The 14,617-nt window shown below is 43.5% G+C and overlaps 1 protein-coding gene across 4 annotated transcripts in view; it reads left to right on the top strand.

The window, feature by feature from the left end:
- The first annotated feature begins 1,602 nt into the window (after nt 1-1,602).
- Nucleotides 1,603-14,617, top strand: part of LOC122203085 (zinc finger protein 84) — a 29,742-nt gene continuing 16,727 nt past the window's right edge. The window contains exons 1-3 of one of the 4 annotated variants that reach the window (XM_042909665.1): nt 1,603-1,727; nt 3,259-3,372; nt 8,872-9,068. In XM_042909665.1, the coding sequence (XP_042765599.1) occupies nt 9,054-9,068 (15 nt within the window). In that variant the 5' untranslated portion in view covers nt 1,603-1,727; nt 3,259-3,372; nt 8,872-9,053. Of the gene's footprint in view, nt 1,728-1,770; nt 1,956-2,020; nt 2,695-3,258; nt 3,373-4,241; nt 4,363-8,871; nt 9,069-14,617 lie in introns of those variants that run through there. The other 3 variants (XM_042909664.1, XM_042909663.1, XM_042909666.1) reach the window with 3 other exon arrangements.

The following is a 14,617-nucleotide window of genomic DNA, read 5'->3' as shown; positions in this document are numbered from 1 at the left end:
ACAATTTTTTCTAATTTGTTCTTTTTTTATTCTTTTTGGAGGAGGGAGGGGGAGGGGCAGATGGAGACAAAGACTCTTAAGCAGGCTCCAGACTCAGCACAAAGCCTGACATGGAGCCCCATGGAGGGCTCAATGCCATGACCCTGGGCTCACGACCTGAGTCGAAATCAAGAGTTGGATGCTCAACCGACTGAGCCACACAGGTGCCCCTCTAATTTATTTTTTAAAACTCTGGAATGTAATTGTAAAATGTTTATTTATATTTAGAGAGAAAGAGCATGTATCCAGGAGGGGAAGTTAGAGAGGGAGAGAGAATCCCAAGGAGGCTCCGCGCTGTCAGTGCAGAGCCAGACATGGGGCTTGATCCCACGAACCGGGTGATCGTGACCGGAGTCAAAATCAAGAGTCAGATGCCCAACCAACTGAGCCACCCGGGATCCCCTCTTAGTATTTTTGCATGGGTAGTCATAACCAAGTTTTGTCTGAGCTTCCTTTTCAAGTCATACATGTGGATTTTGGTGTCTTTATGCTGCCTAATAAATAGAAACAGTTCCTTCTATTTCCTCTGGAAATTTTTATGTGTAAGAATTCCGTAATCACTGGATGTTTGAAAGAATTCCCCAGAAAGTCAATGATTGGTGCTTTTTGGCAGATAATCTCTGAAATTGTCCTCATTTTTATCCATGACGTGTTTTTCTCCTTTCTTGAGTTGAATTTGACACATCCATCCCAGGAGAATCATTTAATTTCAAATTTCTTAGCATAGAGAGGATTCTCATTCAATTTCCTGTATGTCTGTGGTTGTTCTCTTTTTATCATCCTTTCCTTCTCTCTGTAAGGATAGTGACTTATTTAGAGCTTTCCCCACATCACTTGAATTATGGATCAGCTTTATTTTTTTGTTAATTCCTATCTACTTAATATAAACGTATGGATAAAATTTTTTTTATTTCCTCAGTTGGATTCTTAAACCAATTGTCTCTTCTTTTTTAACGTGTTGATAGATTTGGGTTCTCAGTGTTTCAAATCGTAATCTTTTTTTTTTTTTTTTTATAATGTTTTTGTTTCTTTTTGAGACAGAGAGAGACAGAGAGAGACAGAGCATGAGCAGGGGAGGGGCAGAGAAAGAGGGAGACACAGAATCCGAAGCAGGCTCTAGGCTCCGAGCTGTCAGCACAGAGCCCGATGCGGGCCTCGAACTCACGGACCGTTAGATCACGACCTGAGCCTCAGTCAGACGCATAACCGACTGAGCCGCCTAGGCGCCGCCTAAATCGTGATCTTTTACGTTTTTCCCAAAAGCGTGTTCACGCAACTCGGTCCTGGGCGCGCGGTCGCCCTCGCGTCTCTAGGCAACCAGCGCTCCTCAGAGGGCCGGGAACCTACGTGCCGCGGATCCTTCTGGGAAATGTAGTACAAAGGCCCCTTCCTTGAGTGAAGCTGACCGAAAAAAAAAAAAAGAAAAAAGAAAAAACAAAGGCGTCTTTCTCTCGCGCACGCGTACTCGCACTCGCACGGCCACCGACGCTTTCGGGTTGCGCCCCTTCTCTTTGTCTTTCGTCGCCAAGCGAGAGGCGAGTGTGGGCGTCTCCGCGCGCGCGCCCGCGTACCCGTGCGCGGCCCCGGGCCCCGCCGCAGCCCGGTCGGGATTTCGTGGGCCCGCTGGCTCAGCACGGAGGCCAGCGGGTCGTGGCCGGGGGCGCGTGCGGGCAGGGGGCGGGGCGTCGGTGAGTCTGGGGGGGCGCGGGGCGGGTCACGTGGTTCCCGGGCCTGCGCGTCCGAAGACTGAGGCCTGCGGTCGGTGCCGGGTTTTTGCGGGGTCCGGGCCGGCCGTTGGGGTTCCGTGGGGGGGGCTCGCGGGAAGGACTCGGCGGTCGTGTTTGGGCCGCAGGCTTGGAGGCCTGTGGGCGTCGGCGCGGGGCTCGGGGTTCGCAGGCAGCGCGGCGGGGCGCCGGGTGAGTGCAGGGGCGCGGGGCCGGGGCCGCCGCGGGGACGCCGCCGGCCCCGGGCCTCTGGGCTCTTACTTGGGCGGGGGGGTTGGCCTTTCCGCCGGGGCTGTGAGGGCCGTGCCTCCCCGCCTGGGTCCCCGGACGCGAGGGGCTGCGTGGGTGGTCCCGGCCTGAGCCCAGAGCTGGTCCTTGAGGCGTCGGGCGGCGAGGGGACTTCTTGCCTGTGCCCCTGTAGCCCGGCTTCATCCGCCCAGCCCCGCCTGGATCAGTAGGATTGTTTCCAAAGGCTTCGCTGCTACAGAACAACTCTCCGGGCCAAACCCAAACCCCAGGCAGTTTCTGACCGACGATAAGTGGCCGCCGTGGCCGGGACAACAATGGCCCGAAGTTCTTAGGGCCGAATTTGGTCCGCCCGCGATTTCTGGGCCTCACGTTTATCGGCTGAAAGTGAGGGGGTGAAAAGAAATGTTTTTCCCCTAGCTCTGATGCTTTTTGCCGTCATTAAAACATACTTCTGTTTATTTTAATCACTTACTGCTGGTTTCATCCGTGTAGCGGTGGACTGGAAGCGCTCGGCTTGCCGGCTGTGCTCTTGGATTAGGGACCTTAAGATTTTGAAAAATAATGTTTATACTTTTTTTCTGTTATGAATTTAGAATGTGTTCACTGCAGTCAGTCTGGAGCATCCGGACCCACAGACTCAAGTGAAAATCTTCCATGATCTCATCGCCAGGAGATAGTGACTGTTAGCATTTTAGTACATTTCTTCTAGTCCGTGCATGCTGTCTACTTTTGGGACGCGTTATTTATGTTTGCTTAAAAAAACAAATTGGGAGTATGCTGTTCGCAGCCATTTCAGTTTATCACAGATACGTTTCTTCAACGTGAGCTGTTTTGTTCCAGGCCCGCAGTGTTTTCAGCGGGCCTCTGAGAACTTCTTTTGTTTTCCTCCTTACTCTGCCCTGGTGTCCTCATTTCTGGACAGCGAGTGGACTGCATGGCACCTGTACTGGAAATCTGAACAGAGACTCTGGGGGCCTTTGTCCAGCTCTCCCTCCAGCGTTTTGGGGGGCGGGGGGCTGTGACTGCAGGTCTGAGGGGCACTGAGGGGACCAGCGGCCCAGATTTGCCACTTCCTAGGCGTGTCATCCATGTTGGGCAACTTGCTGAACCTCTCTGTGCCTTGTCACTGTCTGTAGTGGGTGCGGGATGCATCAAAAAAAGGCACGATGATGTTTAAAACGTCTGTCACAAAGTAATTAGTCGACACTTTTTATTATTCTCCATTTTCCCCCTGAATTTCCTTTAGAACTTGACGCTGAGTGGAACTGTGGGATGATGATGAAGGTTGCGCCTTCCTTCTGAAGATAAACCTGAGAGCTGTCACAGGGAGAGGTGCAGTGTGATGCGGGAAACTGCCCAGGTACATGACAAAACCGCTGAAGTTAAATCGGGCCAAACTGTACAGTGAAGGGCATAGGCTTCATTTGCTGAGAGGACGTGTGGTGCCAAATATAAAAGTTCAGAGGAGAACTTCTCCCTGAGGGGCCAACTTTCAAAACATTTGTTTAGAGTAAGGTTGGATCTCCCTTTTTTTTTTTAAACCTTTTTTAAAAAAAATGTTTGTTTATAGGGGCTCCTGGGTGGCTCAATTGGTTGAGTGTCCAACTTCAGCTTAGGTCATGATCTCACGGCTCGTGGGTTCCCAGCCCTAGGTGGGGCTTTGTGCTGACATCTCACAGCCTGGCACCTGCTTTGGATTCTGTGTCTCCCTCTCTCTCTGCCCCTCCCCTGCTCGCTCTCTCTCTCTCTCTCTCAAATGAGAGAGACAGAGCACAAATAGGGGAGGAGCAGAGAAGGAGAGGGAGACCGATTCTGAGGCAGGCTTCAGACTCTGAGCTGTCAGTACAGAGCCTGACATGGGGCTCAAATCCCATGAACCCTGAGATCATGACCTGAGCCAAAGTTGGAGGCTTAACTGAGCCACCCACTTGCCCCTCTTTTTTTTTTTTTTTTTTTTTTTTAAAGATTTTGTTTTTAAGTAATCTCTACACCCAGTCTTGGGCTCAAACTCACAACCCAAGATCAGGAGTCACATGCTCCACCAACTAGGCCAGCCAGGCACCTAACTCTGCATTTTTCTTAATGATAAACTTAAATATCATCGGAAATGTTTGATTTTTTATTTTTATATATTTATTTGTTTATTTATGTAAGTAGGCTTCATGCCCAGCATGGAGCCCAGCACAGGGCTTGAACTCACACCCAGAGAACAAGACGTGAGCTGAGATCAAGAGTTGGATGCTTAACCAACTGAGCAACCCAGGCGTCCCCATCAGAAATACTTTAAAACTACCACACTGATGGCTTGTCACACCCTGTTGAACTGAAATTCTCAACTCTGTTTTCTATAGTAAGTCTACATCATGTTGACTTAAGTTTTCCACTCTTGATAGGTTCTCACTGAAAGCAAGTAAACTTTCTTTGACAACAATTGTAAAGGAAATTTTAAAATCAAATTGTGAATTTGTGTTTAAAGAAATGATTTCAATAAGAAACCTAGTTTCATTTGTCACAATGCCAGAAATTTTATTGTGTGAAATGAAGTGAAAGCATAATGTGAAGCAAGTGACATTTATTGTAGGTATATTTTCTTGGTTTGTGGTGTGTGTGTGGATGTTTTTTTTTTAGCCACACGGGGGTTTTTATATTTAAAAAAAATTTTTTTTTAATGTTTATTCATTTTTGAGAGAGAGAGAAACAGCGTGAGCGGGGGGAGGGGCAGAGAGAGATGAAGACACAGAATCTGAAGCAGGCTCCAGGCTCCGAGCTGTCAGCACAGATCCTGAGGCGGGGCTCAAACTCACAAACCATGAGATCAGACCTGAGCCGAAGTCGGACGCGTAACTGACTGAGCCACCCAGGCCCCCTAAATTTTTTTAATGGTTAAATTTATTGACTTTTTAAAAAAAATTTAAAACATTTTTAAAAAACGTTTATTTATTTTTTCTTGAAAGGGAACATTTTATTTGCGTTTTCTAGGAAAATAATAGGATCAAGAAATACCCTTGAAAAGATTAATTCATCCCCATGGAGACTAGAACAAAGAACTCTCAATTCAAGCTCTTTTATTTATGTAAGGATTGTCATTAAGAAAAAAGAAAGATGTACATATATCATTATCTACTTATCTATCTATATAGCTAGGTACAGAGAGGATACATTTACACATATATTCATACATGGTATGTATTGGTTATATAGATACGTGCGTGTATACGCCCACACACACACACTACTGTGTGTATCAAGTACCGTTTTAAGCACTTTGCAAATAACATCCGAGATGTATAGATTAAAATCACTAAGCCATAGTAATTTTATAGTAATTATAATCTGTGAAGTTTGAAATATGCAAATAATGGTAGAAAATTATTTATAAAAGAGGTTTAATGTCATTTTGGTGCTTTTTTTTTAACACATCTTTTTTTTTTTTTAATTTGTATCTGAATTAGTTAGCATATAGTGCAACAGTGATTTCAGGAGTAGATTCCTTAATGTTCCTTATCCATTTAGCCCATCCCCTCTCCCACCACCCCTCTAGTAACCCTCTGTTTGTTCTCCATATTTAAGAGTCTCATGTTTTGTCCCCCTCCCTATTTTTACATTATTTTTGCTTCCCATATGTTAATCTGTTCTGTGTCTTAAAGTCCTCATATGAGTGAAGTCATATGATATTTGTCTTTCTCTGACTAATTTCGCTTAGCATAATACTCTCCAGTTCCATCCACATAGTTGCAAATGGCAAGATTTCATTCTTTTTGATTGCCGAGTAATCCTCCATTGTCTATATATACCGCATCTTCTTTATCCATCCATCGATATACATTTGGGCTCTTTCCGTACTTTAGCTATTATTGATAGTGCTGCTGTAAACACTGGGGTGCATGTGTCCCTTCGAAACAGCACACCTGTATCCCTTGGATAAATAACCTAGTACTGCAATTGCTGGGTCATATAGGGTAGTTCTATTTTTAATTTCTTGAGGAACCTCCATACTGTTTTCCAGAGTGGCTGCACCAGTTTGCATTCCCACCAGCAGTGCAAAAGAGATCCTCTTTCTCCACATCCTTGCCAGCATCGGTTTTTGCCTGAGTTGTTAATGTTAGCCATTCTGGCAGGTGTAAGGTGGTATCTCATTGTGGCTTTGATTTGTATTTCCCTGATGATGAGTGATGTGGAGCATTTTTTCATGCGTCGGTCAGCCATCTGGATGTCTTCTTTGGAAAAGTGTCTATTCATGTCTTTTGCCCATTTCTTCACTGGATTATTTGTTTTTTTGGGTGTTGAGTTTGATAAGTTCTTTATAGATTTTAGTTACTAACCCTTTATCTGATATGTCGTTTGCAAATATCTTTTCCATTCTGTTGGTTGCCTTTTAGTTTTGCTGATTATTTCCTTCGCTGTGCAGATGCTTTTTATTTTGATGAGGTCCCAATAGTTCATTTTTGCTTTTGTTTCCCTTGCCTCTGGAGATGTGTTGAGTAAGAAGTTGTTGCGGCCAAGGTCAAAGAAGCTTTTGCCTGATTTCTCCTTGAGGATTTTGATGGTTTCCTGTCTTATGTTTAGGTCTTTCATCCATTTTGAGTTTATTTTTGGGTATGGTGTAAGAAAGTGGTCCAGGTTCATTCTTCTGTATGTCGCTGTCCAGTTTTCCCAACACCATTTGCTGAAGATGCTGTCTTTATTCCATTGGATATTCTTTCCTGCTTTGTCAAAGATTAGTTGGCCATACATTTGTGGGTCCATTTCTGGGTTCTCTATTCTGTTCCATTGATCTGAGTGTCTGCTCTTGTGCCAGTACCATACTGTCTTGATGATGACAGCGTTGTAATACAGCTTGAAGTCTGGGATTGTGATGCCTTCTGCTGTGGTTTTCTTGTTTCAAGGTTGCTTTGGCTATTCGGGGTCTTTTCTGGTTCCATACAAATTTTAGGATTGTTTGCTCTAGCTCTGTAAAGAATGCTGGTGTTATTTTGATAGGAATTGCATTGAATATGTAGATTGCTTTGAGTAGTATTGACATTTAAACAATATTCTTCCTATCCAGGAGCACGGAATATTTTTCCATTTTTTTGTGTCTTTTTCAATTTCTTTCATAAGCTTTCTGTAGTTTCCAGTGTGTAGATTTTTCACTGCTTTGGTTAGATTTATTCGTAGGTATTTTACGGTTTTTGGTGCAATTGTAAATAGGATCCATTCCTTGATTTCTCTTTCTGTTGCTTCGTTGTTGGTGTATAGGAATGGAACTAATTTCTGTGCATTATTTTTATATGCTGCCACTTTGCTGAAATTTTTTTTAATGTTTATTTATTTTTAAGAGAGAGACCAAGTGTGAGTGGGGGAGGAGCAGAGAGAGAAGGAGACACAGAATCTGAAGCAGGCTCTAGGCTCTGAGCTGTCAGCACAGAGTCCAACGTGAGGCTCGAACTCATGGACTGCGAGATCATGACCTGAGCTGAAGTTGGATGCTCAACTGACTGAGCCACCCAGTTTCCCCCCTCTCCCCCTTTTTTAAAAATTTCTTTTTAACGTGAAGTGCCCAACTCTTGATCTCAGCTCAAGTCTGGATCTCAGGGTTGTGAGTTAAAGCCCCGTGTTGGGCTCCATGCTGGATGTTGTCGTAGACTCTTTTTTTTTTTTTAATATGAAACTTATTGTCAAATTGGTTTCCATACAACACTCAGTGCTCATCCCAACAGGTGCCCTCCTCAGTACCCATCACCCACCCTCCCCTCCCTCCCACCCCCCATCAACCCTCAGATTGTTCTCAGTTTTTAAGAGTCTTTTTTTTATGGTTTGGCTCCCTCCCTCTCTAACTTTTTTCTTTCCCCTCCCCCATGGTCTTCTGTTAAGTTTCTCAGGATCCACGTAAGAGTGAAAACATATGGTATCTGTCTTTCTCTGTATGACTTATTTCCCTTAGCATCTAACACTTTCCAGTTTCATCCACGTTGCTACAAAAGGCTATATTTCATTCGTTCTCATTGCCACGTAGTATTCCACGTAGACTCTTAAGTCTAAACTTCTTTCTTGGCCAGCAAGAAATCGGGTGCAGGATTAAAATGGGAGGGATGGCTAATGTTCGTGAAAAGACAAGAGCCCCGATTAAGGGTCCTTGCTCCGTTTTTATTAGGATCAGAAGGCTTACAAACATGGTGATGGACATGCACAAAGAGACAATGAAACTGTGGACATTAACTCATGGACGTGAGGGAAAGGGGTTCTTGAAGATACTCGGGTTTAGGAGTTTGGGTTGATAAAAAAACAAAAGGTTGGCAACAGGTGGATGGGCAGGTGTTAATGGCAGACATGAGGAGCTGTGTCTGTTTATTTTCGCTAGCCTAGGGGATAAGACAGCAAGTAACCTCAGTGTTAACAAGGCACCTTTCTTTTGTTAATTAGCTCGCCTCTGGGCAGCTTCACCTGCAGTGCTCTAGCCCTATTTACCTAATTTGGTCCTTCCTTCCTATGAAAGCAGCTTTCTGCTATAGTACTGAATTGGGGGTGCTTTAGCCTTGAATACCTAATCTTGCTTACCTCATGTACCTTTGTATTGGGGGCCTTCCCCCATCCCCCGTTCTGGGGGCCTTTGCCCCCACCCTACTCTATTCTGGGGGCGATAGCCCCCCTTCTCTATCCTTATTCGCCTAATCTTGTTTACCCAGTCTTGGGTGTGAGCATCCTATGGCTTTGTAATTCTTTATGCTTTGTTAACCCATCAGTGCAGGCTCAGGGAGTTCCTAAGCTTATTCCCCACAGACATGAAGACTACTTGAAATCCTGGTTCCTAGCAAGAGGAGAAAAGATTTTAGGTGCAGTATGAATATACCAATAAAGTGCTTTATTCCTATGTTCACAGATCCTGGTTACCCACAAATGAGCCTGCTCATGTGATATAAGAAAGGAGCTCCTGGAACCAGGAACTTGTCAGTGTGAAAGACCCAGCCACCGCCTTACAGTGGAGCTTTGGGACAGAAACGGAAGAGGCTCAGCGTGGAGCAGGTCTCAGATGTGCAACTCATCTGGCCTAGGCAACAGAAAATGACCATGTTACAGGTTGGTTGATTGTTTCTTCTTCATTATTTTCCAGGGGATTAGAAGAGGTATGTAAGTCTTCCAGTGAAAAAGAAAAGTGTAAGTAGTTCATAAATCAGAGGAAGATAACCTTGGAGTTGAAGATCCAGGTTGGGACAAAACTGGAGCAGTTAGAATAACGTGGGCATCAGGGATGGCAGCTCCCTGCACAGTGGAAAATCCATGTGTAACTTTTGACTCCCCAGAACTTAACTGCTGGTAGCCTACTGTTGACCAGAAGCCTTACCGATAACAGGTGATTAACACGTACAGTATTTTGTATGTGTTTGATATACTATATTGTATGATAAAGCTAGAGAAGAGAAAATGTTAAGAAAATCATAAGAGAACATACATTTATAGTACTATACTGTATTTATTGAAAAAATCTGCATATAAATGGACCTGCACAGTTCAAACCCCTGATGTCCAAAGATCAACTTTATTTAACTATAGGGCTTTCAGAAGGTCTTGAGATTTGAATTTTAATGAGCCATAGTGTCCTGCATAATTAATGAATTTGAGGTACAAACTTGGTTCTCAAATTTTTAGCAGTTCTAATAAAGAAATTAGAACATTTCTACGAGTTGCACTATCCTAGAAAAACGTAAACTAATTCTTCATAGAGAGTAAATATTTTTCATTCTTTGATGAAGTTTTGAACAAATAATACCGTGTGAGTGATGTCCTCAGAGAAATATAGTAAATACATGGGTCTTATGGTAATTTTTTATAGTTTTCTGGAGTGTGACCCAGGGAGAAAATGCCAGAACAGAACTTAGTAATCATAATTTCTCTCTTTAAATGCGGAGCAGAATTCACACACAGAAAAGTACATAAAATGTAAAAGTACAAAGTAATGAATTATTATCAACTGAACGAATACCCATGAACCCACCATTCAGGTCAAGGAACAGAACATTCCAGCCCAGGTGAGGCCTTCCATGTGCCTCTGCCAGTCACAACTTCTCCCTCTTAACAGAGGGAACCAGGACCCTGACTCTGTAACCATTTCCTTGCTCTTTATGGCTTTACTCCAAAGTACCCGTCCCTAAACACTGCAGTTTCCTGTTGTCTGCTGCAGTATGTACTAATTCGTGTCTGTTTCTTTCAACATTTTGTTTGTGAGATTCAGTGCAGTTGGAATCTTCTCTCCAGTTAAGGCAGCTTCTCAGTATCACCAAATCCAGTCGGTGGTCACATTTCTAGTTGTCTCGTAAATTTACAAGTCACTTGCAGTTTGTTTGCATCAGAATCCAGGAAAGTTCATACAGTGTAATTGGTTCATCTGTCTCGTAAGTCTTCTTAACCTGTTGGCTCTTTTTTTTTCTAGCCCCATTCTTGATTGAAGAGGCCAGGGCATTTATTCTGTGGATCTCCCACTGTCTGGGTTTTGCTCCTTGCATCCCCACAGTGTGCCAACGTGTTCCGTGTTTCCTGTAAATAGGCCGATTTAGAGTTGTGCTGGCTAGTACCCAAGCCACTGGCCACACAACAATGTTTAAATTTAAAACCACTAAATCCAGCCCTTCAGTCACACTAGCCACATTTCAGGTACTTAGTAGCCATGAATTAGTGCAGATAAAAGCATATCTTCATCATTACAGATTTGATTTGGAGGCTTGATCAGACTTAGGTGTGACTTTTTGGGTAAGAGTGTTTCAGAGGTGGTGGTATGTATTCCAGGAGGTGACTCCTGTCTGCTTGCCCGTTTTGTCACGTCAGCAGCTTCATGATTGTTGCCTTGATGGACTTTTATTAGGGGCCACAGAATGATACTCTGCTTCTAAGCACTTTTTTTTTTTTTTTTTTTTTTTTTTTGGACAGAGAGAGACAGACAGAGCATGAACGGGGGAGGGGCAGAGAGAGAGGGAGACACAGAATCGGAAACAGGCTCCAGGCTCTGAGCCATTGGCCCAGAGCCTGACGCGGGGCTCGAACTCACGGACCGCGAGATCGTGACCTGGCTGAAGTCGGACACTTAACCGACTGTGCCACCCAGGCGCCCCTCTAAGCACTTCTTTGTTTCTTAAATGAAGTTATTGCTCTATCCCATGATGAAATATGTCAAGGATCAGCTTGTACACTTTCTGTGCCAGATCTGTAATTAGTCATTTCCACAGTACGTGGCATTTGAAATTTTATGGTATATAAAATTTTAAAAATTTTCTTGCCAAAACATGGAAATATAGTAGGTTTTTACATACTGACTTTGCATTCAGGAACTTCTTAAGCCTGTTTGTTTATTTTTAAAGTTTATTTATTTATTTTGAGAGAGAGAAAAAGAGACAGTACCAGTGGGAGAGAAACGGGTAGACAGGGAGGTAGAGAATCCCAAACAGCCTCTGTACCTGTCAGTACAGAGCCTGATGTGGGGCTTGAACTCACTAACTGTGAGATCATGACCTGAGCGGAGATCAGGAGTTGGACTCTTAATCCCTTGAGCCACTTAGGCTCCCTTAAACCTTTTTATTAATTCTAATAATTTTCTTTAGATTTTATTAGATTTTCCATGTTAACAAAAATATCAGCAATATTTTTTTTCTTAGTAAAAATAAATTGTAAATTTCTAGTTTGCCAGGACTTTTTTTTTAATTTAATTTTTTAAAATATTTATTTATTTTTGAGAGAGAGAGAGAGAGAGAGACAGAGCACTAGTGGGGGAGGAGCAGAGAGAGAGGGAGATGCAGAATCTGAAACAGGCTCCAGTCTCTGAACTGTCAGCACAGAGCCCGATGTGGGTCTCAAACTCACAAACCATGAGACCATGACCTGAGCTGAAGCCGGATGCTCAACCGACTGAGCCACCCAGGTGCCCCAGGACTTTTTTTTTTTTTTTTTTTTTTTTTTTTTTTAAGTAAGCTATATACCGAATGTGGGGCCTGAAGTCAACGACCCTCTTAGATCAGGAGTCGGACAGTCCTCCTACTAAGCCAGCCAGGCGCCCCTGCTAAGACTTTTTGTAACAAATGTTGATTACTTTTCAGTTTTTGGTATGTTTTACTCTTTTCTCGTCTGCTTGTTCTTTTTCATATTTTTGTATTCCTTCCTTATGAAATCCAGTCCTTCTATATGAAAATTTAAACGAGCGTTTTAGCAATTTTGTTCAGTTTTTTTCTGTTGTTTGTAGTTCTTGTGGACATTCTTTTAATTTGCAAATATTCTTTATCTGCATCTATTGAAGTGATTACATATCTTTTCTTAATCTGTTAAAGTAGTGAATATATATATTCCTTTTAATGTTAAATGCAACTTGAATTTTGAATTTCTCGGATAAACTCCAACTTAGTCCTTTTTTTTCTTTCTCCCAGTGCAAAAAGGTGATTTTCTTAAAGCACAGGGATAGGACCCACAGGCAGGAAATGCTGCCTGCCCCGGGACTGAGGAGAGACTGATTATCTACCCAGGAGTAACTCTGACTTAGCCTTAAATTTTTTTTTTTTTTAAGTTTATTTATTTATTTTGAGAGAGAGGGTGAGCAGGAGAGGGGCAGAGAGAATCCTCAGCGGGCTCCACCCTCACAAGTGTGAGATCACGATCTGAGCCGAAATGAAGAGCTGGACACTCAACCGACTGAGCCACCCAGGGGCCCCTCCAGCTCAGTCTTGCTATATTTTCTTCTTTACATATTGCTCAGTATGGTTGTCATTTAGGATTTTCACATCAATGTTCATGTGTAAACTGGCCTTTGCTTTTCCTTTCTTGCAGTATCCTTACTGAGTTTTGTTATCAAGGTGATGCTTGTATCAAAGTATAGGGTTGTGTTCTTGCTTCTGTGTTTGGTAATTGTTTGGTAAAACAGGAATTATTTCTTCATTAAATGTCTACAGAATTAACTGGTAAAGCTGTTTTTTTGTGAGAAGACTTTAACTCATAAAACCAATATTTTCCACATGACTAATGCTTGATGTTATAAAATCTTTAATGGGAAAATTATCCACTGAAAGATCAAGATAAAACGTTAGATTTTAATGTAACAATATGAGAAGCTCATTAATTGATAAAGGTGGAGGTTGTACACTGCAGCTCATCTTTTTTTTTAAAATTTTTTTACATTTATTCATTTATGAGAGACGAGAGCATGAGTGGGGGAGGGGCAGAGATAGAGGGAGACACGGAATCCGAAGCAGGCTCCAGGCTCCGAGCTGTCAGCACAGAGTTCGGTGCGGGGCTCGGACTCATGAACCGTGAGATCATGACCCGAGCCTGAGTCAGATGCTTAAGCCACTGAGCCACTCAGGCGCCCCTGTTGTAGCTCATTTTTAAGAGACTATAAGTTGATTAGTTTTGGTGTGGTGTCAAAGAATATCCACAGTTAACTAAATATCATTGTTTGTAGGATTTCTTAAAATCCTACATAGCGGTCATACTATGCACGACAGTGTTACATCTTCTTTTCAGTATTTGTACTTTTTCCTTGCATTTTATTGTACTGGCCAGGACCTCCTGGACAATGTGGGTTCGAAGTGTCATTGCCTCCCTGCTCTCGGCGGGCACTGCTTTCTGTCTGGTGCATTCCAGCATTCGTTTCTGGCACCATCTGGAGTTAGTACAGACTGCGGGTTAAGGACACCCAACAAGACTGCTCTCATTTCAGTTGCCAGCTATAAGTCTCCCGAGCCACCTGTACTTGTGACCAACTGGCTACAAATTGGGGGGGGTCCCATGACCCCTTCATGTTTGCTGGAACAAGTCACAGAACTTAGGGAAGTGTTATACTTACAATTACAGTTTTCTTATCAACAACACAAACTGGAACCAGCCAAATGAAGAGACACGTAGGATGGGGTCTGGGAGGGTTGTGGATGCAGAGCTTCTGTGCCCTCTCCCTGTGGAATCAGGGCACATCACGTTTCTGGCACGTTTTTGTGTTCACCACCTAGGAAGCTAACCTCACGTTCCAATGTCCAGAATTTTTATGGAGTTTTTATCACGTAGGTATGGTCATGTAGGTTGATTGAATCAGTGGCTGTATGATTGAGCTCAGCCTTCTCCCCTTCCTGGAGGTTGTGCTGATACCACCTGACTCAAAGCTTCAACTGTTTAATCAGATGGTTGATCTTTCCAGCCAGTGTCCATCCGGAAGACTAGGAGCCCACTGTGAGTCACCTTTTTTGTGAGAAGCATAAACTCAGGAGGGGGCCCCATGAATAATAAAAGCATTTCTGTCACTGGGGAAGAGCAAGGCTCTGTCCCAGGAATCTGACACAGAGGCCAGACAAATTATACAGCCGTTTGCCATTAGCTGCCTGTGCTGTCTAAGTTTAAATTAGTTAAAAATAGGGGCTCTTGGGTGCCTTAGTCAAGCGTCTGACTCCTGATTTTGGCTCAGGTCATAATCTCAGAGTGGTGAGATCGAGCCCTGCGTAGTTGGGTTCTGGGCTGGGCATGGGGACTGCTTAACATTCTCTCTCCCTCTGCTCCTACCCCCCTTGCACACACACTCTTGAGTGCTCTGTCTCTGAAAAAATAAAAAGCTGAGGGGTGCCTTGGTGGCTCAGTCGGTTAAGTGTTTGACTTCGGCTCAGGTC

The sequence above is a fragment of the Panthera leo genome, chromosome D3 (assembly GCF_018350215.1).
Source record: "Panthera leo isolate Ple1 chromosome D3, P.leo_Ple1_pat1.1, whole genome shotgun sequence".
Taxonomy (NCBI): Eukaryota; Metazoa; Chordata; class Mammalia; order Carnivora; family Felidae; genus Panthera; species Panthera leo.
The sequence above is the reverse complement of the archived record's forward strand: the minus strand, read 5'-3'. Positions and strand labels throughout refer to the sequence as shown.